The sequence below is a fragment of the Papilio machaon genome, chromosome 29, assembly GCF_912999745.1.
Source record: "Papilio machaon chromosome 29, ilPapMach1.1, whole genome shotgun sequence".
Classification (NCBI taxonomy): domain Eukaryota; kingdom Metazoa; phylum Arthropoda; class Insecta; order Lepidoptera; family Papilionidae; genus Papilio; species Papilio machaon.
In genome coordinates, this window is record NC_060014.1 from 535,425 (window position 1) to 560,507 (window position 25,083).

General features: G+C 31.4%; 1 protein-coding gene across 1 annotated transcript; it reads right to left on the reverse strand.

Moving 5' to 3' along the window:
* Positions 1-508: 508 nt before the first annotated feature.
* On the reverse strand, positions 509-24,710 carry LOC106711892. The gene is made up of 21 exons (XM_045685184.1): positions 24,606-24,710; positions 20,598-23,833; positions 17,497-20,309; positions 16,484-17,062; positions 15,977-16,052; positions 15,676-15,769; positions 14,282-14,495; positions 13,355-13,420; positions 12,762-12,921; positions 12,325-12,519; positions 11,174-11,301; positions 7,554-7,608; positions 7,230-7,360; positions 6,942-7,129; positions 6,039-6,189; positions 3,848-3,940; positions 3,255-3,366; positions 2,576-2,751; positions 1,735-1,890; positions 1,132-1,235; positions 509-727 (listed from the first exon to the last, which is right to left on the reverse strand). The coding sequence occupies exons 1-21, from the start codon at positions 24,632-24,634 to the stop codon at positions 529-531; spliced, it is 8,955 nt and encodes a 2,984-aa protein (XP_045541140.1). The 5' UTR covers positions 24,635-24,710; the 3' UTR covers positions 509-528.
* Between the last annotated feature and the right edge of the window lie 373 nt (positions 24,711-25,083).

A 25,083-nucleotide genomic window follows, 5' to 3' on the forward strand; every position in this document is an offset into this window, starting at 1 on the left:
TTCTTTCTTTTATTTATTTTTTTATGCAGAGACCTAATATTCATATTATTTTGTCTTATATCTTTAAAAATATGTTTATTTTCAATACGATTTTGTATTACTTTACTTTTTTCTTTTCTTTAAATAATATTATATGATAAAAACTCGTCACTTTGTTTTCGCTGCGGCTAGATTTTTTAATTCGTAAACGTCAAAGCGACATCTCTTATGTCAGTCACTTTGACAGCTGTCAATGTCACTGGAGTGATGCCGCGAGCACAGATTGTGAATAGTTTATGATTATGTAAACACTTGATGTAATAAATATTATGACTGTTGATTTTTTGTTTATTTTTATTATTTAACCTTTACACAGCCACAACGTGTTTCAAGACTTGGCTTTAAAGGCCATATAGAATTATTTTAAAAATAAAAAAAATAAAATCACTAACTGCTTTTATTATTTTATTGCAATTTACAATGACATTTATAAAATTAATAACAAAATAAATTAAAAAAAAATGATCCCATATACAAGTTACAATTCTTTTAAACTCTACAACAAGGTTTTACTACATCGTTATGTGTCTCTTTCTTGCAACATCTCTGCTCTTTAGTCTCTTCTCTTCTCCCTTTACCAGCTAGAGGGCGATCTTTTTCGTCCCATACAACAACACCGTCACACGCACAGATGCGTTTTGGATTTTGGAACACTCCTGCTGATCGGGCTATTATACCGCAAGCTACACTGTTAAATAAACATCCTGTATTTAGTTTTATGCTATCTTTTAGTATTTACTAACTGTAGGAATTAGATTAATTTACTTTAGGTGATAGAATGAGTTAGGAAAACTGTCTTTTGCTTGATATGACGGCATTATAAAGAGTATCTTGTACTAAATATAGTACAGACTACAAAAAAACACTTTATTTTATAAAAAAAAAAAGTAATCTGTGAACTGTAGTTATAGCAAACAAATTAAACTGCAGACAAAATTAACTCGAAAAAAAATAAGTAATTTTTTTAAGACATTTCAGATTTTTTTTTCTTTAAAAAAAAAGGAAGATATTTTTTTAATGACAGATAACAGCCCACAAGAAAAACACTGTAAAGATGTTATAATTTGTTCACCAAATGAAATTGTAACTTACGGACTCCCGCTGTCACCATCTATCCTGGACTCAGGAGATGTTCCTTTGCCGAAGTCATCTCCACGTTCAGTGACAGCCACTGACCTGCCTATTATGTCCCAAACCTAAATTATTACACAATTTACTATAGTAATTGTTGCCATTACTCGAAAAAACATAATTCATAGACATTTTTTTGGAACGAAGTTCCCTATCGCGCGTTGTGAAAGGGGGCTAGACGGAAAAAATTCTTACGAAAAGTTGTCACGACACTTTTTGCTATATCACCATGGCAACGACGTGACAATATATAACGAAAATTCATAGAAATAAAATGTACTTCTTGTGAAGACTTAAGTTTTTTATTCATAGAATAAACATTGGTTCCTTCACTAATTAATTGAAAGGAACTTCGTTCCATCCGGGTGTCCCAACACACCTCTCAAGTTTTATTTTTAAAAATTAAATACGTAATTAGCTACAAACAATGTAATAATTAACTTATTTCGGAATTAAATGACACTATATCATACATTTAAGAATGATATCATCATGAAATTACTCTAAAAAAAACAAAAAAAAATTTTTTTTTTGTTTTTTTTTTTTTGCTAAATTAAAACTAACCTTAAGAACATTATCTACAATCCTGAAAGTAGCACGACCAGTTTCGTCAGCGACAATATTGCCCAAATCACCGGCGTGTCGTTTGTGTTCAGGGTCATTTGGTGCCCCGTGTGTAGCACTCAAAGGGTTATAATGTTCACCGATCGATTTGCAACCCTATTAGTTGAGGAATTAGAGTTTATTTTTAGAAATCAAATTTACATAACACTATTAATTGATTAAAAACATAAATTGGATAAAAATAAACAATACAATGGTTTTGAATAAAAAAATATGGCAAAAAAATTATAGTTTAAATAAAAAAAAATGTTCTAAATGTAAATGTTAACTATTGATTAAAAAAAAAACACTAAACTAAACAGATGTTGTTACACTTGGCAATTTTTGTAAAAAAATCTAACTTTATTTAAAAAAAACCAACTGACTGAGGCTTTAAATTAACAAAGCGCATTTTAAAACAAAGATTTTTTTTAATTTAAATTGAATTACATGAAATTTTTTTATATAAAACTTTCTTAAATAGTCCAAACCATTAAAAAAAAAAATTGGGAGCAAGTAATTTTTTTAATAATTTAGATTTTTTTCTAAGTTCCATTACATGTGTATTATACCAATGTCATATATCTTATGACACTCAGAAAAAGAAGACGAATTTAATGACACCATACTCGTCAAAATCAGTTCAGTCATTCAAGCACTAGACAGTCACAAAAAAACTTGCAAAAATTACCTTTACATAAATCGGATAAAAATAAACAATACAAAGGCTTTAAATAAAAAAAAATGGCAAAAAAATTATAGTTTAAATAAAAAAAAATCTAAATATAAATGTTAACTATACCTGACTCAAATCCCCAACTTCATGTACATGCAAGCCGTGAAATCCAGGTGTCAGTCCGTCTATACAACCATCAGCTATGAGAGAACCTTCCCGAGTCTGTTGGAACCTGATCACACCTAATACATTGGTACCACAGCATGACTGACTGGACACCATGGATACTGCTGATTGGGTATCTGTAATATCATCTAGAAGTATCAATAATCTAATGCAGGGGTAGCAAACATTTACTATAAAAAAAAATCGGAGGCCTAATTTTTTGTGTTCTTTCCGTTCCCATACTATTCTTAATATGATAGGATGTGAAGGGGAAGTGGATTTGGCAGAAGAAGAGACACATAGAAAGGAGAAATATCCTCTTTATGTGCGTCCCCTTCTCCGTTAATTAAAGGTAGGCAATGCTGCATTTGCGGATGTCTATGGGCAACGGTCGCCTCGCTATTGCGGCGAATTCAGGTGGCTGTTTGCTTGTTTGTAACCTTTTAATATTAAAAAAAAACTGCTAATTAACAAAAAAAATTCTCCAGTGATCTCCATAGTGGTCTATGATTCTATAGGGTCTAAAGACCCGACCCCATAGGGTGTAAAGACCACAGCAGGGGGTACCAGTAACATTTTGTATGTGGATTACAAAAAAAAAGTTTATGCAACTCTGGAAAAGTTAAAATATATATTTCACCTCCAAATCCTTGTAAGACGGCTCTTTTTCCGCAAGTTTGTGTCACTATGTCTAATATTTGAGTACTGGGTAATATTGTTTCCACCATTATCGCGCCATCTTTGTATACTGCCTGGAAACAAATTAATTTTAACTTGACATCTTACTTATAATATTACTAACTGTCGCCCGCGACTCCGTCAGCGCGGAGTTAAAAAAAAATGTAATGAGCCTATATATTCTTCCAGACTGTTCTACATCTGTGCAAAATTTCATCAAGATTTTATAATCTGTTCCGGAGATACCTTCAAACATTCATTGCAGGCCACAACTACAGCTAGTCTACTAATATTAAAAATGTGAAAGTTTAGATGGATGGATGTTTGAAGATATCTCCGGAACAGCTCAACAGATCTTGATGATATTTAGCACAGATGTAGAACATAGTCTGGAAGAACACATAGGCTACTTACCAAGTTTTTTTAATACGAACAGATAAAGTCTTGGGCGACAGCTAGTAATTATATAAAGTTAAACTTGGCCTTTTGATTAAATAAATTCAATAATATTACTTAATTGACTTCAATATTGTGAAATTATTCAATTTAACTCACCTCTTGTACTCCATCCTGTGATTTCAACATATTCAATGTCTTATCAAGTACATTTTGATCCAACTTTGGACCAAAATCAACTAAAACTTCAAGCTGCAAACAAAAATCTTAATTTACTATAACGAACCGAGAAACTATATGTTATATTAATTTTGTCATTATTTTACTACGATATATTATAATTCAACTTTATAAAAGTTATAAACTGTAAACTTTCGAAATAAAAATGTAACCGAAGTTTATATTCATAATTTAACTTTATATTGTTTTATTATACTATTTATATAACCAATAATTATTACCAAAGTTTCTTGTTTACCTTGAAATTATAATGCTTTATTTATAAGAGTTAAAATCAGCATCGTCATGATTGTTAATTAAAATTGTTTAAAGTTTTAAGAATCTTTAAATAATACGTTACCTTGGATGTTAACATAATGTAACACAGATAAATATACACAATTTCACAGTACGTAAACTTTTAAAATGTTTCTACAACTTTCTAGAATATTTCTCTTGCTTTCAAAATATTGATATTGAGCGAATATTGATTTTCAAAAACGTAAATTGATAAACAATGTTTGACAATGACATTGACACTGACATTAGTGATATCAGGCAAATGTTTTTTGGTTTTACGGCCGTGGATCCAAATAATTTTAATTCCGAATAATTATTTTATTTTTTCTTAATACTAGATATCACCCGCGACACTGTTCACGCGGTACTGAAAACATAATAATTAAGTAGCCTATGTGTTCTTCCAGACTATGTTCTAAATCCTTGTCAAATTTCATCAAGATCCGTTGAGCCGTTCCGAAGATACCTTCAAACAAACATCTAAACATTCACATTATCCATCCATCCATCTAAACATTCACATTTATAATATAAGTATGATTGCATTATAACGTGATTTACACGTGCATGCAATATTTAATCCCAGTAACCAGGAAGTGGATTAAATTTAATTAACAAGATTTGATGACAAACATTGGGACAGGTGAAACTATAAATAACGTCTTGAATTTATAATACTACTAGCTGTCGCCCGCGACTCCGTCCGCGCGCAGTTAATAAGCTTATATGACACGTTCGTAGATTTACCATAGCAGCGCCATCTATTGATTACTTACTCAACCCAGTGGAAAGGTATCGACATCTGTTAGAATCATTTGGAGTTAACAGATAAATTTGACTGTCAAATAATAACAGACAAATAATTAGCAATAAATTAAAATTGCGACTATAATTTGAGATTTAAACTATCCTATCTCTCAAGTTGGATCGAACTGCACATGGTGTGCGAATTTTATTATAATCGGTTAAGTGGTTTAGGAGTCCATTGAGGACAAACATTGTGACACGAGATTTATATATATATTAAGATATTAAAAAATTTACCTTAATATATTTTCAAATGTAAATATTTAGGAATAAAACGCATTATAAAATAAATAACGTCATTTAATAATTAAAATGTTGCATGGTTAATAATTTTATACATATTCAAATTCTATATATTTAAAAGGTCGATTTATATTCTGTACTGGATTCCGGTGGACATGGTGACAATGAACGACATCTCTGTAAGAAAACAAAAATATGTTTTTTAAATTGTGTGAATTTAATTGCCAGACTTAATGGATTGAATTGAGATGTAGTTTTTTTTAACGCACATCCAAGTCATAAACAATGGCCATCTCTTTATTCTAGGGTCTCCTTCCACTTTAATGTTATAGAAATCAACAAAAATCTAACAAATTTGTGCTAAAATAGCACAATCGATTATTATTAACTGGCTGTACCGGTGCGGCTGTATCCGTATGAAATTTCATTCATTTTTGTTACACAGATAAACTATTTTTTATTGTTTACATTGCAAAATTTCAATTGCAAATGTCAAAATTCAAATGCTCAAATGACAACGAAGGTCATTGGCTGAGTGAGAATTACCGTTACTATGGCACAACCAACCATATTTGCTGTTGTTGGTTTGCAATTTTTGTCCCGTTCTCGCACATTTATTTCAATTTACTCACCTCCTAAGTTTAATGGCAAGAAAATATATAGCCTAAAGCGTGCCGTAAGAACAGAGCTTTTTATTACAAAAACAATTATTCAAAAATATGCCGTGATTTCTATGATATTGCGTTATAAAGAAGGGTGTGCATGTATATTTAATACTTACCTCTCTGTAATCAGCCTCAGCAATAACTGTGCGGAGTAATTCAACAGGCTTTTGCGGCGTTTGCTCCGTGTTGTGTATCATTTTGAACACCTCGGAATGCTGCAGGTGGTCGAGGGGTATAGGAGGTTTTTCGTACTTCATGAAGTTTATCCTAACAATTATTAAAATAATAAATTAAAAAAAGAAGTCAGAAATATGCAGTAAAAAAGTAAAATTTTCTGTTTAAAAATATTTATACTCTGTACAATATGACATGTTTATTTTTTTAAAGTATATACAGCCAGTGCGATTAGTAATGCGGCAAAAACGAATGAAAAACGGTAACTCACTTCAATCAATTTATTATAAGTAGGGATGACCTTTTCTTGTACATTATGAAAATCCACAAGATGGCAGTTCGATTCTCTGTAAAATCAATTGTGTTAATCTAAATAAATATTTTACATGTTTTTCATGTATGTTTCAGTTCAATGGAAACGAAATTAGTGACAACTACATACCTAAATTTCTTACAAACAGACGGACCGGGCCAAATCTTGTCCCATTGTTCAGCCTTGGGGGCAAACATGCAAAATAGAACATTATTTTGTATTAGTATTACTACAAAATTAGTCATAGACAAATATACAAACTTCTCGTTTAATCTGTTGACAGCTGTCAATCTCGCGCCTAAATTGTATAATAAAAAAATTAACACTCCATTAAATTAAATTGAATAAAAATAGTTGGCCTTACGTTATTTTTATTAATATGATTCTTCGTTAACTAGTGCCAAAGATTAAACGTTGTTCAATTTGTCTATTGTCATTGTGACGGTGTTTTTGGCGGAAATTTGCATGTCAAAGATTAAGACATTAAAGAGTTATTAAAACCTAAAACAAATTTATCTAAATAACGGAATACCCCATAGTTTTCCCTTGAATTAATTCAGAATGTGCTATAATTGTCTCCGCTATTTGTTCCTCAGTATATTCTTCACCAGGTCGCTTCCATCGTCTACCGCCAAATAGTTTTATAGGTCGTGGTTCAGGTTTCATCCATCCAAACTTTTGTTGTGGTCTATTTTTATGGGTCATTTGTGGTTCAAAAAGCTGGCAACGATGTAAATGGAGTAAAAAGATTACTTTTTTATTATTTTCCAGCTGGAAAAGATTAGTTATTCAAATTTATATATTTAAAGTAATAAAATACCTTTTTATCTTTGACCAATAATTCTCCTTTTGTCTCTGCCGACATTTTGGCAACCTTTGTTTCTTTTGCCTTTTCTTTTATAATCTGTGGTTCTTCTTTACTTGCTTCCACGGCTGTGATCACTTTTGGTTCTATAACCTCCTTCTTTTTGAAGTCGGCTAAAAATAACAAGAAATAATAGAAAAGCATTTTTTAATATAAAAAAAATTATAAACTTTCTAGTTTTAATGTCTTAACATTTATGCGAGCGTAATTAATAAAAGAAAGTTCTGACTTTTAATAGGTACATAGATAATACAATTAAAAAAAACTATAAAAATATACCTAATTCTTCTTTTTGATATTTATCTTCGGTTGTATGCAATGTTTCTTCTTTTTTCTGTAAAATATATTAAAAATAAAAATTAATTAATAATAATGACGTCTATGTAGTTATTGATAACGCAACTAAAATGAGTTGCAGATCAGCTCACGGTTCGCATATGTGAAGCAGATTAGTGATTCGGTTCTAAGCTTAGCTGCGACAGCGATCACATAAATGGTCGCTCACTCACTCGACTCATCAGCTGATTCGCGGATCATCGGCTCGCATAGTTATAGATTGCATTGAGCCATGAGATACCAATTTGGTTGTTGAACCTCAGCACAGTAGTTCAAATCTATATGACCTGAACTTTTGATCTGGCCACGATTCTGCTATTTTGTTTTAATTTATTAGCTTTTTGTTTTAATTTTTTAGGTACCTTTTTGTTCTTTAGATCTTCAGTATTTCGTGAGAAGCGTTTTGAAAATACAATCCAGCACACAAGCAACAATAATGCCACACGAAATATAAATTCCACGAACACTGCAAAAAAGCTTGTTTCAAACTTGTGTGGATTGGTGTACAACGTTATAACAGTCGGATGTCTTCTATTGACAAATTATGCTAAAGCTACCCTAAAATTCAACTGCAGTGACATACATATTGTCGTCTCTGTTTAAACAAAGAGAAAGAAATAGAACACACTATGTACACAAATGTCACCGCAACGAAAAAGTAAGGATGTTTAATTAATAATTTCACTCACAATTTGAAATTATTAAAACTTACTTGATATTGTAGTAAGCAACTATTGCCCACTTAGTACGAAATAATACTGCATCGTTTAGCAATTGCCAAAAACGTTGCCAAAATAGTCGACCTACAATTTTGTCACATTGCCAAGGTTTAATGCATTGCCAATTAAATTAATCGGGTTGAAAATAATTACAAGTAAACAGCAACACAATTGCATTTGATTGAATCACGTAGAAAAATACCTCATACAAGACAGAAGTAATTGATTCAGAGTAATTCTGTAGTTAATGTACTGATCCCTACTAATATTATAAATTATAAGTGTGAAAGTAACTATATGTCTCGCTTTCCCGCCAAAACTACTGAACTGATTTAAATGAAATTTAGTACACAGATAGTTTAGTGCTTGAGAAAGGACATAGGCTACTTTTTAACGCAAAAAAGGGATTGTGAGGGAAAGTGGAGGTTCAAATTTGCAATTTTACTTCCAAGTAACGTCATTTTTACATTAAGAAGCGTGAAATTTATTTTTTGGTGTAGTTAATATATATATGTATATATATATATATATATATATATATATATATATATATATATATATATATATATATATATATATATATATTAGGTCCTTACATATGAAATTGGCGTTTTTCGTACAGGCCACTTTAATCACGAATTTCTCCTCTTTGGTAAGGAATTCCAAATTCAAATTTGTACAGCTATAGACTCATGTATTTGTGGTTCGATGACCGTCATTCATTTGTTTTTTTTCTTCTGTTTTTTTCTGTTTACGTCACTCATTTTACAAAATGGAAAACTTAAAATATCGCATTATTTACGAGTACGAGTTCCGCCGTGGCACTAGTGCTGCGGAAACGACTCGAAGGGTGAATGATGTGTATGGCGGTCGTGTTGCAAAAGAAAACACAGTTCGTTTTTGGTTCCAACGTTTTCGTTCTGGAAATTTCGATCTGCAGAAAAAGCCCCGTGGACGGCCTGAGACTCAAGTTGATAATGAAGAGTTGAAGGCTATTGTGGAAGCGGATCCATCGCAAACCACGTCCGAGTTAGCTGCAGGCTGCGATGTTAGTGATAAAACTGTTTTAATTCACTTGAAGCAAATTGGGAAGATTAAAAAGCTTGAAAGGTGGGTACCTCACGGATTGACTGAAGCAAACCGGCAAACGCGCGTCGACTGTTGCGTTACATTACTAAACCGGCACAATAATGAAGGTATTTTAAACCGAATCATTACCTGTGATGAAAAATGGGTTCTTTACGATAATCGGAAGCGCTCAGCGCAATGGTTGGATCCTGGCCAGCCAGCCAAATCCTGCCCCAAGCGAAAATTAACCCCAAAAAAGTTACTTGTAAGCCTTTGGTGGACTAGTGCCGGTATTGTTCATTACAGTTTTCTCAAATCTGGCCAGACTATTACGGCTGATGTCTATTGTTAGCAATTGCAAACCATGATGGAAAAGCTAGCGGCTAAACAACCTAGGCTGGTCAATCACTCCACGCCACTGCTGCTTCACGACAACGCTAGACCACACACTGCGCTACAGACGGCTACTAAATTAGAAGAGCTTCAATTGGAAAGTCTAAGACATCCTCCGTACTCCCCGGACCTTGCTCCAACAGATTACCATTTTTTTCGAAATTTGGATAACTTCTTGCAAGGGAAAAAATTCAACTCCGATGGGGCAGTCCAAATCGCCTTCAAAGATTTTATTGATTCCCGTCCGACTGGTTTTTTTAGTAAAGGGATCAATGAACTACCTATGAGATGGCAAAAGTGCATAGAAAATAATGGTTCATACTTTGATTAAATAAATATATTATATTAAAAAATATTCGACTTTTTGTTCCTCCCATACAAAACGCCAATTTCATATGTAAGGACCTAATATAAAAGAAAGTCGTGTTAGTTACACTATTTATAACTCAAGAACGGCTGAATCGATTTGATTGAAAATTGGTGGGCAGGTAGCTTAGAACCAGGAAAAGGACATAGGATAATTTTTACCCCGTTTTCTATTTTTTTATTCCGCGCGGACGGAGTCGCGGGTAAATGCTAGTTTGATATAAATTAGTATGACATTCAATGTTTTTCAAGAGCTTTACCCTCAAGGGTGCAAAATAACAATAAAGAATAGGGGATGAAATTTTGCGTGGGAATATGTTAGGTTTATGTGACTATAATATGTTTTGTTGTAATATATCGTAATGTTAAGTAAAATAATTAGCCTAAGTAATTAAAAGTGAAACCAGAAGACACTATTTTACGCGGAAGAAGTCGCGTGCACAGCTTGTATTAAATTAACAAAACTCCATGCTACAAAAATCTCGAGTAATTTTATATTAACAAAATAGCAGAATCGAGTGTCTCGGTATTTACATAACCTATTTATTTCTGAACCAAAAAAACAACCATCGTATTATATCATCGGCAATTTGACAGAATCTTTTTGCTTATGGAGTCTATTCGATATAAACAAACAATCAAATCTTTTCTTAAAAATATCAAATATCAAAAATATTACTTAAGTAATAATTATTTATAGCCTTGAGGTTTTTATTTCATATATCAATAACATACACAAATTTAAACGTAAAATTATTTGAAAATAATACAATCAATTATAATTAATACAAATTACATAACGTATCGTAAATTCTTGTTGTTTAATTTCCGGTTTTACGATAAAAAGATTATTCAAACAGATGTTAAAAATGTTCACATTATATACAGAATTATTGGAAATTCTTTATAGTATAAAATTAGTTTTTTAATCTAACTCTCAAAGTTGCATAATTCAGACGCTAGATGTGTTCAAAGCGAAAAAACTTCATTTAATTTTGAAACATTCTGTATTCTAACCTGATTTATAAGATGCAGTTTTCCCGCTACATTTTCCAATGTTTCTTTGATAATATCTGGAACTTGTTCTAACGTATCTAATTGTTTTTTCATCTGGTTTAATTTATCTTCAACAGGGATGTCGGAATCTGTCATAAGAAATATTAACATGTACGTTTAAATACTTCATAATACACTGTTTAAATTATAACGTAATGGTTACCATGACGACCACCATATACATTTTTTATATTACAAGGTGGCAAATGAGCAAGCGGCCACATGAATTCACCGAAAAGGCGAAGCGACCGCTGCATAGACATTCGCAATTGCAGATGCGTTACCTACACTCAATAGACGAAGGAGACGCACAAAAAGAGAACATTTAACCTTCCTATATGTATCTCCTCCATCAAAACCACCTCCCCTTCCCATCCTTTCCTTATAAGAAAAGGGGTGGGAAGGGAAAGAGGATTAAATTAGGCCTGCGGTACTACACTCATCAGACGAAACGCGGAATTACTTCCACTTCACGCCTGTCTACATTTTGACAAACATCTAAATCAAATTCGACATTGTAGTGAAATAACTTTAACCATTGTTAAGAAGAAAACCGATAACGTACGGGTTACACACAACACTAGACCTTCAAAAATATCAACTCTTACGTCCCCTCACTACATCTGACATTTGGTAATAAAAAGGCGCCAACGCCATTCGCTATAAACGATTTTAATTAATATTGTCTAAAACTACTTATTGTTGGTTTTCGAAACCAAAATCTCTGTCTAAAATTTCGTCAATCTGTACATTTTGACAAGATTATTGGAACGAAGTTCCTTATCGCGCGTTGTGAAAGGGGGCTAGACGGAAAAAATTCTTAGGAAAAGTTGTCACGACACTTTTTGCTATAGTAAGTATGTTAACGACGAATGAGCGCTACTTCACCATGGCAACGACGTGACAATATATAACGAAAATTCATAGAAATAAAATGTACTTCTTGTGAAGACTTAAGTTTTTTATTCATAGAATAAACATTGGTTCCTTCACTAATTAATTGAAAGGAACTTCGTTCCATCCGGGTGTCCCAACACACCTCTCAAGTTTTTATATTTTATTTTTGTATATATTTTTTTACGTTATTTAGTTTGATAATTGTGTAAACTTACCTGTTATATTTTTTATATTATTCAATAAAAGTTGTATCAATCTATTTTTACCAGCTCCAATATTTAAACTGTCCACTTTTATCAAAGCTTCTTGTATTATTTGATCTACAGTATGTTCTGATTTTCTTTCTTCATTTAGTTTTTCATTTATATCAACATTTGGTATATCTTGTTTTGGATTTGGTAGAGGAATAACTGCAAATTAAAATAATATAATTTTGAAAATCACAATTGAAGTTTCTATTTTGACAGTTAAAAAAAACTTTCATTACATCTGTTCCCGTAATATGTGTTTTGTTTCGGGATGAAATGTAGCTTTTGAGATAACCAGACTAGAATCACCCTGTTACAAATTTCATCCAGATCTATTCGACCGTTTTCGAGTTAGTCGGTTACAAACATAAGTATATAAGTTATCGTTTTTAGTTGAGGTTTACCTGTAGATTTTAAAACGCCGTCATCCTTAAATTCTGTTGGTATAGCAAGAAAGAATTGTGGTTCATCTCCTGGTGTTAATTCTTCAACTTTTATATTAGATGCACCTAAACTATCAGCTAATGCTCTTTCTTGCCAAGGTACCGGACTTGAGTTGAAATCCTTGAGGAAAAAATTAATGTATAAAATAAAATTGGACGGACGACTCCAAATATAAGATTTAATGTTATCAAACATGACAATGATTGCAACAAAATTTTATTTTATTGTAAAATATGAAAAACCTAAAACAACTTTCGTTGTACTACGACCGCACAAAAGACACGACACGCCTCAGAAGCCAGAAGACGCGCGTTTCGTCTGATTAGAAAAGAGTTAAAAGCGGAAGTGGATTTGAAAGAGGAAGGAACGCAAAGGGAGGGAAAATATTCTCTTTTAGTGCGTCGTAGCAACATATCTGCAATGGCGGATTTATATAAGCAGAGGTCTTTTCTCAATTTCGGCGACTTCTAGTAGCCGCTTGCTCATTTGCCGCCTTGTAAAAATAAAACAAAAAAATAAAACTGTTTAAATTATTCTAGAAGTATTGACATACCTTTGGTTTAGTTACTGGAGATAATCTTACTTCGTTCCGATCTGTTACTTTAGTAGTAAATAGTTCCTGTAGGAAAAATATGTTCGTCAGCTTATTATTTACCTCCTCAACGAGGAGCTCAGAGCCTATCTAACTGAGTGTGACTCAACCATTGTGACTGTGTGACTAAGCCATTGTCAACCACAGCCTAGTGTGGGTTGAATTCACACACATCATTAAATTTCTTCTCAGATATGTACATCACGATGTTTTCCTTTACCGTAAGAACGTTGAATAGATACTTAAATTATCTAATCTTTACACTTACTCATTCTACAAAAACTGTACGTTATAATGATATTAGATATTACCAGAATCCATGATTTTTGAATAATGATTGCGTCGGCTTCCGTAATTTGATCTTGATAACAATATGAAAGTATTTAACACGCAAGCAATTTTTTGATACATATTTAAAGGTAAAAAAATATTTTTTTTATAACCAAGTTAACGACGACGACGATCAATTATCGACAGTCAAAGGGTTGAAACAAGCGTTAAGCTAAACAGTGTCTAATAGTATTTTTTTTAATTATAAAGTGACACTTTTGTTAGTTTTGTTAATCCATATATATAAAAGAAAGTCGTGTTAGTTACACTATTTATAACTCAAGAACGGCTGAATCGATTTGACTGAAAATTGGTGGGCAAGTAGCTTAGAACCAGGAAACGAACATAGGAACTTTTTTATCTTGTGTGCATTTTTTTTTATTCCACGCGGACGGAGTCGCGGGTAAAGCTAGTAATTGATAGTGTGGACTTACACTGCCGAATTATTCATATAAAAAAAACATCGATATTTCTTTCATACTCACAGCTAACATGAGACACCGTTATATTTCTGTACAATTTTTTCCGCATTGTAATAAAGCAAATAAGATTACTTACTTGCTTCTCAAATTTATTCTGTAAATCCGCAAAATGTCCTAATTTTTGTGTTGGTAAATTATTCGATTTCTGTAAGAATGTCGTCCATGATCTATCTTCGTCTTTTATCTTTTCTTCTGGTAGATTCTTTTCGTTTTCGAATTTATCTTTCATCTTTTGACAATCCGGACTTAATCCTTCACGAAGCATATGTGATGATAGAACTCTAGTAAGACTGGAACCAAAAAATAACTAGTTAACATTAACAGTAAGGGAGGCGAAGAGGGGATTTTTGGATATACTCGAGCGTGATAGCCATTATAAAATTCCCCACATTGTACCCAACCAAGTAACCCTACCATAAATGAAATGATTTTTAAGAGCGGCGAGTTTAGAGCAGCTGATCAAGGTACTAAGTAAAAAAATCTATTCCGGTTAAGACAAGGTGAGATAATTACAATCAAATTTTAAACCGATCGACAATGTCTAGGTGGCGTTTTTATCCTTGCAACTTTAAGACTGTTATTTCCTTAGCATGCAAATTGACAAGTAATTGAAATTTATACTTTTATGCATAAAATTAACTCACCCTGTATCAAACTGAGGCGTTAGTGTATTAATAACCATAAATTTTTTTACTTAATACCTTTATCGGCTACTCTAAATACGCGGCCTTTGTGGAAAGTGTACCCAAGTACAGGTATCAGCCCTGAAGTTTTACTGCCTCGCACGTGTAAAACCCAAAATCACCGCTTCGCTTCCCCTACTATAAATCAAACAAGGATATATGAGTCGATGAGAGTCGCTACTGTCGCGGTGGGTTCTGTCAGAAAATATGTTAAAAAAAGAAAAATCATAACAGCTACAGTACGAAATGGATCTTGTACTTTTCATTTGCGATTATAAATCTGCTCTGCTCTCTATCTGTCTTCATTAGGGTGGCCCAAAAAAATAAAATTTTTGTTTTTTTCGATTCTCGTGTGGAAATATGTGAGTTTACTATGTTTTAAGAACCTCCACCAAAGGACAGGTTAAAAAAAAAATCTTAAAAGGTCGTCTTTTAAGATTTTTTTTTTAACCTGTCCTTTGGTGGAGGTTCTTAAAACATAGTAAACTCACATATTTCCACACGAGAATCGAAAAAAACAAAAATTTTATTTTTTTGGGCCACCCTAGTCTTCATGAACAGATCTTTAAGCATTCAGTAAGCGAACAACTTTGTCACACGCATTTGTCCAATTGATATTAATTGTTGAAGCATTTGTTAATTTAATTTGAAACAAGATCGTATTGTCAAAACAGCAACAGTTACTTGTGGGCATAAACGTTGACAGAGGGGCGCTAGTGCGCTGTTATAATTTAGTGGCACGTGTGTCCACCGGATCTGATAAATTACTGGGACTATAGTCATTTACCTTATTATATGAGCTTCTTTGATTGTATCTGCTTCACTAGGACTTGACTCTATAGGACTTATTTCTTTAGATGTATTAAGATCTGTATTTAATCCTGTAATTATTAGAAAAGTATTTGAAATACTAGAAGAATTTTCAAATTTGAATCTTTATTTTTGATATAAGGATTTTTTTAAAGACTTAATTCTACTAAAATAGATTAAAATGGCGACTTAATCTCATATTAATTTTGTATTCTAGTAATTCTGTTACTGACCGCCATTTTGCAACTATTTAGTAGAATAAAGAACTTTTAACTTACTCGCAACTTCTTCGTCAATTTCTTTTTGTTCTTCATCAGAAGTTACATCAACTTTGTCTTCAGATTTTTCTTTTTCCTAAAATATAAGTGATTAATTGTTAAAATATATTATCTTGTATATGTGGGGAATGAGAATAAAGTGAAAGAATGATTATGAGAAAGACCTAAGTCCATAAGAGAGTATGTTAAAGACTCTAAATACTATAGTCATTATTTCTTAGATTAAAAATAGTACTAAAAGGAAAGAATGTGGTATAAAAGAGGATGTATTGAGTTGGGTTGAGGAAAATATGCTTAGAAGAAGAGGATTAGGAGACCAACGAGGGAAATTTATGGCGCAAAATTGAGTGTCGGTCGAAGACGTCACAGACTTTTACCGTTCAGATTAATGAAATGCTCAAGATGGACGGTATTAAGAGCACCCGAAAACGACGTGCATGCATGGGTAGATTACTGTACAAGAAGCGAGAGGTGTATCAAGATTGCGGAGGTGGTTTATGTTTTTACCTTATCTCTTTCTATTTTAATCAATACTATAGGCTTTTCAGATTCTGAATCTTCTGTAATTATGTTAAATTCTTTTTCAATAGACTCCTCGCCGGCTATATCTGGTGCTAATTCTACTATTCCAGTGTTATCATATTCTTTCTCGATTTCCTCGAAAGATGTCACTTCTTTGATATCATAACTTTTAATTCTTGCTTCTTCAATTCTATTTACAAAGTCATGTTTGATGTCTATGTTCATAGTATCCGTTTTATTATTATTTAATTTGATTTCAACAAATTCATCGGTTTGAGAATTCGTTTGTACATTTGATTCTGGGGGTTTTTCGTTTATGGGTTTTTCTGTTATAATCTGTTCTGATGTTTCGTTTTCTTTAGCATCTTTCGCATCTTCAACTTCTTCGGGTTTTGTCTGTTTGTTCGTTGTGTCGTCTACTTCCATCATTGTAGAACTTTCTCCTTCGGCTTTTTGTTGTTTTAATATTTCAACCAATTTCTTATATTTCTCAATGTTTTTTAGGGTTTCATTTATATCTGTAGTGAGAGTTGATAAATTTTTCCGTACTTCTAATATTTCCTCCTGTAAAAGATTTTTTTTATGAGTTTAATGTAATTTACTATTGATTTGCTTCTTTTCATTAATTACTTCGTGTTAAAACTACCTTGATATACAAACAACACATATTATAGAGAAAATTGGTTGTTGATGTTTGAATATAATTGATTCTATTATTAATTGTGAAGATAACTTATGTACTTTAATATATGTGTATAGCTTTAAATTTATAAATTTAAAGACCTTATTTTCTTTACAAAAAAATTATGTTGACACAGTTTTAGTACGTAAGGTGAATTTTATGATGTATATATATATATATATATATATTTATATATATATATATATATTTATATATATATATATTTGTATATATATATTTACATATATAAATGTTAGGTTTGTATGAAAATGACAGAAGCGTAGACACATTTATAAAGCAGAATATTTAATCCTACCTTGGATATTGGAGGTCTGTCTGATCCACCTCTCAAGCCTGGCTTAAAATATCTTGGCAGTCGCTTCATACCGCCGTTTAAACCTGGTTTAGTATAAGTAGGAGAGTGTACAGGGCTTGTAAGTGGGGTAGGTAGAGGTGGATTGTAAACTACCCTTTCGATTGCCACCGAATCTATATTTGGTACAAGATTTTTGTTAAGTATACTCTGATCTTTATCTATTATTTCAGGGCTTGGTTCTCTCGGAACTGGTGTAGTTCCTCGACTCTTAGGTAATGGTGCTACAAGTCTAAATATGTACTCGTCTGTTAATGGTGTTGGAGGTTCAGTGGGAGATTCAATTTCTGGTGAGCTTTCGCTTGTTTCCTCAATTTGAGATCCTTCAATTTCTTCTCGTTTTAGATTTGTTTTTAGAGAAAGTGATTTTGATTTGTTATTAACAATTGTAGAATCATATTCTTGGGAAACCAATGTTGTACTTTCTTGTGAAATTGAACTTGTTTTTACTGATTTTTCAAAACTACCTTCAATTGTATTTATTTGAGATTTAGAAGCATTTATTTCTAAATCCGTATGCCTATGTCCACCAACTTCTTGACGTTTGTCTTTCTTGAATCCTACATTAAGTGCTAAAGCATTTGATTTTGTTGATATACTCTTACTAACTCTTTTGTTATTAACAGTATCTTCAGGTAGATTTTTCGATTCAAAGTCCGATGATTGAGAAATAATTTCAGTTTTACCAACACATTCACTTCTATCATTTGAATATGTATTTATCACGTTGATATTTATATTGTTTTCATCATATTTTTCAATAACAGGTATATCTTCTTCAAAAACTTCTTTTCTGAATATAGTAAGAGCTGCAGACTTTTGTTTAGAATCATATTCTTTACTTCTTCGCTTCATCAATGTCGATGTTTCGTAAACATCTTTAGATTCATCTTGTGTTTTTGACTGTGACCTAAATTCAAGGGATGCATCTATTGATTCATTACTATTCTCCACATTGATGCTATCTTCAATAACTTCATCAGAAGCAGTAATTTCACGTATCACAACACCAGATTCGACGTCTTCATTTAAACTGACATTAAATTCTTCTTCAAACTCTTCTGTATGATGTTGTTTTAAATCTTCCCTTCTTTTTACATATAGAGTCTCTTCTTTTGTTTCAGAAATAGGTATATCCATAACTTGAGGTTTTGTCAAAGTTAAGTTATAAGACATTTCTTGGTAATTTTCATTCTTTTTCGCTTTAGCTTTTTGAATAGATATATTAACATTTGCCTCATTATTAATACATTTTTTGGTTGGTTGTATGTTGATGGAAGTACTGCATTGAGCAACATTTTCATTTTTGCTCTTGATGTTTGCTTTTTTCCTTCCAATAGTTACGGTTTCCTTTTCTATTAAATGTATTGGTTCTTCAATAATTGTTATTTGTTCATTAATAAAGTCATCTTCTTTTAATTCATCAATATGGAATGATTCAAAATCAGCAGAATTTTCTTCAAATGCCGTTACTTTTATTTTTTTTGTATCGACTTTATCTTTTATTAGAGAAACAGCTTTAATATTCTTTTTCTTACGACTTTTAACTATTTCAGAAGTGTTATCTTTATTAACATTCACTTCTTGAATTGATGCAACATTCTTATTATGTGTAGGTTCGATTTTAACATCGACTGATTCTATTTGTTTTTCAATAGCGGTACTAACATTATAAGTAGCATTAACTTCAATATCTTCGTAACTTAAATTAGCATAATTTTCTTTCACTTCGTAACTTGAAGAAGTCTTTTCTACTTCATTTACAGATATTTCGTCTTGTTCGAGAATAGATTGGCATGTTATTTGTGCTGTTACGAGGTCTTTCTTTTCTAAAGATTCTGAAGCTGTCGTATGCTCAAAACATTCTGGTTCTCGTACTGTTACTTCAAAAACGGGTACATTTAAAATGAGTACAGTTGCTATGCATTTTGGCAATGTTTTGGAAAATATCTTTGGTTCTAAATATTCTGAAGCCTTATATTCTAAAATCTCATCTATTTTAAATGAGTTAACTTCATCTAATGTTGTTATTTTTGTTTCAACTCTACCCGTACAAATTGCCAATATTGTACTAAAATGTTTTACTTCTAATGTAGAGCTTGCGTTTTCTACAGGCAATGGTTTAATTTCTAAAACTTCAGCGTTCTTATAAGATATATTAATATGTTCTAAAATTGAAACGCATGTTGGAAGAATTCTAATTAATACTAATGGTTCTTCTATAAAATTACCTATTTCATCATTTATTTCTTCCACTGTGAATGGTGTACATTCTTCTAAATCTTTATAAATTTCTTCCATCGCAGCAATGCATATTGCTAATATCAAAGTCAGCTTACTTATTTCTATTAATACCTTGACTTCTTCTTTTCTTAAATCTTCAATTTCTAAATTCATTGCTTCATATAGTTCTTGGTCGATTTGACTAAGAATGGAAGTAGTTAATGGTAAAGTTCTTTCTAAAACAAACGTTTCTGTGGACGTTGAAGGAAATTCGTCTTTCAATTGTTCTATAATGAGTTCATTACTTTCTTCTAATAGTAACTCAATATCTTGACTTACTTCATTACAGACTGCTAAAGCATTAAAATAGTTATTCTTCTCTTCTGATAATTCTGATTTCTCTTCTGGCAATCGCTCGTCAGGTAAGAATTCCGCTTCAACATAAATCGTATTAATTTCGCTTGAAATAGATATACAGATTGTTAAAGCATTTACAAATACTTCTGGTTCTATTTGTGTTGTTGCAAATTCTTCTTGAAATTTATAAATTATAAGCTCATAAGTATCTTCTAGAAGTACTTCAATATTTTCACAAATTTCAATACACGTTACTAAAGTTTTAAAATAATTATTCTCTTCTTCAGATGATTCTGCTTTTTCTAATGTTAAATCTTCTTTATCTATTAATTCTGCTTCAATGTATGTTGTATGAAATTCATTTAGAGTTGAATTACAGATTGATAAAGCGCTTCCAAATACATTTTCTTCAATATATATTTTAGGCAATTGTTCTAATATATTATCCTTTTCTAATATTTTACTTTCTTCTAAGTTTATTTCTATATAATAACATACTGAAGTACATACAGGCTGAGATAAATAATAATCTCTTTTCTCTTCTTCATATAAAGCATGCTCTTCTGTCATACATTCATTTTCAAAAGTATTTTTATCTTCGCTATAGGAAGACTGAATATTTAATTGATCTGATATTGCATGTATTTCTTCAATATGAGCATAATTAAGTTTGTGAGCTGTTGCTAATTCATTGACTTCAATAACTTCAACAGCTTTTTCTTCTTGTAAATGTTCCTTTTCGATATCTTCTTCAATAGTATTGAAAACAGCACTAATTTGTCTTAATACATCTTTGCCAAATATGACAGGTTTCCTTAAATTTTCCTCCACTAAATTTGTTGTTGGCAATTCTTCTGTTATCTCAGTAATTTCAACATCATTTTGCACTTCATCGAAAACTTCACTTGTTTGTCTAGCCGTTGCTATAGCAACAATTTGAGCGTTGGCTAATTCATTCGTTTCTGCCTTTGTCATTGCAACTTCTTTTTCAATTTTAACATCTTCTGTACTAACTGCTATTTCAGTTTCCGTAGAAAACTCACATAGCATACCACGACTTGTAGCTAAAGCTGACTCTAAGTGACTTTTTTCTGTCGTAATTTTAGCTGATACCTCAGATTGTACTTCAGTTTGAGGCATTTCAATAGGTTCTTCATTAATATAAGTTTCGTTTACCATTTTAGTAGCAAATATTTTTCCTGTTTCTGTAGTTAAAATACCTTTTTCTTCCAACAATTTGTAAGACTCTCCATCTTTCACATCTACTTCGAAATAAACCTCATTTTCTTGTCTTATATATTCTTTATTTAACATTTGTGCTTTGCTAAGTTTTTCTTGTTCTTCAGTGATTTTTGGTATCTGTTCTTTTATATCTGTTACTGTAACTGTACCGGCTTCTGTAAAATGAGAATCTGCTGTAGCTTCTTTTGCAACTTCTACTTTAATAATCTCATTTCTAACCTCTTCGACGGTAGGTGCGATTCCTTTGGCAATAAATTTATTTTCTTCTCCAACTGCGACACTTGCATTTGAAATCGCATACGATATTTGATTTTCTTCTGTTTCATGCATAGCAGTTGTTATTTCTTCTATTGTTTCTACACCTCTGGCTTGAACGTTATTTAGTTCTTTTGACTCTTTATTTACTTTAGACAAATCTTCCTTGAGTTCAGTTATTTCTACAGATTCCTTTTGCTCTTTGTTAAATAGTTCATTCATTTGATTGACTGTTGCTTCATTTATATTTGTTGTAAATTCTACTTTCTTCATAATTGGTTTAGGTATTATTGCCTCCTTCGAGTTTTTAGTTTCGTTTACTTCGATCCTGTCTTCAATTTTACCTGTTATTTGTTTCACTTCACTTTCTTCTAGTTTAGAATTTAAAATTGTCTCATTTAGTGCTAGTTTATTAATTTCAATATATTTCTCGTCTTCTTCGATACTTATTTTATTAGGTATTTGCTTATGTTCAACTGTAACAGTAGCTACATATTCTATTTTTTGACGTTCATCAATAGATGCATCTTTAGACAGCGAATCTTCTGTATTTTTGACATAAGCATCCTTCAATTCTCTTTGATTACTTGAATACTTATAAGATTTACCTACTGTACAATCTGTAGCAACTGTTTCGTTTATATCTGTAATTTCTAGGACATCGTTTACTTGTTTCTTTAGGCGTGATATATAATCGTTGAAGATAGCGTTTCTGTTTGTGTATACGTGAGATTCTACTATCGCTATGTATGTTAATCCATCTATTTTTTCATTTTCGATGTCAGTTAAATTGTGATAAGAACGTCGTCTACCTAACACTCTTCTTGCTGCTGCTAAAGTAGCAAGTTTAATCTTTTCCTTAATTTGTTCTCTCTCTTCTCTATCCAACTCACTAATCCATTCGAAAGTATTGTTATTATTTATTTTATCTACTCTACTAACACTTTTCGCTCTTCTGTTATCATGAAGTTTGACTTGTGATTTATTTATATTTAATTTGGTGTGAAATTCTAAAATAACAGTATCCATTCTTTCAGTCAAATCTTTAGGTTTTCTAGACACCAATTGGACTATATCAGCGCTTGATAATTTTCTTTTAAAACTTTCTTGATGTTCTTTAGTTAATTTTGTTGTAGACTCTAGTTCTTCCTTTCTCGATCTACTGTATACTTTTGAATACATTGACATACATCGTGTTAAGGTTATCATTATATGTATTATATACAACAAGAATATTTTCAATAAAGGTTTTGATAATCTTGATTCTGCTGTTCTTTTAATATTCTTTACGGTTTCTGATGCTATACAAAATACTTTTCTTGCTGCAAACTTTTCCATCTGTCTACCTATAATTGTTATTTGTTTAGTTTTGTTTTCAAATATCGTTGATTTCTTTTTAACTAAACCCTCTTCGATACTTTCTTCTATTTCTTGCAATAAAAATAGTTTCCTTTCATCATCTGTCTTAATATCATTGTTAATTCCAAGTTTTGTATCAATCGATTCATATAAATCGACAGACTCTTTTACAGATTTATTAATTTCACTAGTTTTATCTAATAGTTTTTCCTTTAATTCATTTTCTTGTTTTAATTCTTTCAACATAACAGATGGTTGCGTTTTAATTATTCGTATATCAGTTTCTATATTTAATTCATTATTAATATCTTTTGCAATTTCTTCCCTCATTGGAATAGCTTTTACTAAGCTTTGTGTGATTATTTTACGAGCAGTTTCTTTTATATCTTCTTTCACATAATCTTCTTTATTTTTATCATGAATAAAAGATTCGGTGTACACTTTATTTTCTGTTTTAATAAATTCTTGTTCATTTATATCTTTATTTGAATTAATTTTTCGTATTTTCTGATCAATAATTTGATTCCAATTAAGATTTTCTGGATCATAATCATTTGATACTGGTAGTTTAAATCTATTAACTTTCTCTTGTGTTTCTGTTTGTTTTGTTGATGATTTTGGAATATTTTGATGTAGTATTTCATTGTAATATTCTATAGAAAAAGGTCGGTATTTCTTTACGTGTGTGAGAGATGTTTTCTTTTCTCGTTCGTTAGTTGTCGTTGTTTCGTTTATAGGTACTTCGAATAATACCTTAGTTGTTTGTGGTCTGACAGTCGTAGCTCCTTGGTCTATGACTTCTGTGTTTTGTTCGATATCGTCTGTTCCCGGGACGTAATGCCCTCTGGAAATAATTATGACACAAAATTAGTTTCATTAACACTAATATTTGTCTAAGTCACCAGTAGTCTGAAATGAAGGAAGAGCAAATTTTTTTGAATAAGTAAATTGATTGTCATATCGAAGACGAAATTAATAAAATAATTGGAACGAAGTTCCTTATCGCGCGTTGTGAAAGGGGACTAGACGGAAAAAATTCTTAAGAAAAGTTGTCACGACACTTTTTCCTATAGACGAATGAGCGCTACTTCACCATGGCAACGACGTGACAATATATTACGAAAATTCATAGAAATAAAATGTACTTCTTGTGAAGACTTAAGTTTTTTATTCATAGAATAAACATTGGTTCCTTCACTAATTAATTGAAAGGAACTTCGTTCCATCCGGGTGTCCCTTGACACCTCTCAAGTTTTTTTTAAATACAATTTATTCATTAAAGAGGTTTGACTGTGTATAGAAAATAAAATTATCTTGGTACATAATAGATAAATTACATAAATAATTATTTGAAATATTTAATATTGTCAAAAAAAGACAACAATGCGCAATAATTCTTAAAATGTTTTCTTTATATTATCCAGGTCTTTTTCCACTGAATTAACTAGCACTTATGTTTTCAAAATCAAATAACACTTCTTTATTTGAATATTAAAAAAAAACCATCTCCCTTCATAATTTTTTAAATGCTGGCCACTTATAAAATCTTTTACAATTCAATAACACAATAACACTTTCATTAAATAAAACTGACACATAATAATTAAAAAACTCACTTTTTTTCATAGACCAAGTAATGTTTCATAGTAACATTATATATTAGGCCAATTGAAATACAACCAATCGTTATAAGACAAACGAATTAATGTTTCTAATGATTCATGTTACTACGTTCTCTGAACGCATCTAAATTTGTATTAAATATATTTTTTAGAGATCCGTAAACTGACACCAGCGACACCGTCCACGCGCGATAAAAAAAAACAATCTTAAACGGCTTGACCGATTCTGATGAAATTTTGTGAGCATATTCAGTAGGTCTGAGAATCGGCCAACATCTATTTTTCATAACCCCCCCATTTTTTTTTTTAACTGCGCGCGGACGGAGTCGCGGTCGACAGCTAGTAGAGGTATAAAATTGTACTGCTTCTCAGACGTACTAGATATGCATATAAAGTTTTATAAAAATCATTCAAAGACTTTCGGAGGAGTATAATAACTAATATCGTGACACGAGAATTTTATATTTATTAT

Bases quoted from the DNA above. Each gene is read 5' to 3' on its own strand.
- LOC106711892 (XM_045685184.1), bottom strand. From the start codon at position 24,634: ATGAAACATTACTTGGTCTATGAAAAAAA. The intron at 12,520-12,761 runs GTAAACCTCAAC...TTTAATTTGCAG, and splicing joins CGGCGTTTTAAAATCTACAG to TTATTCCTCTACCAAATCCA. The intron at 6,190-6,941 runs GTATTCCGTTAT...AATAATTGTTAG, and splicing joins ATTCAAGGGAAAACTATGGG to GATAAACTTCATGAAGTACG.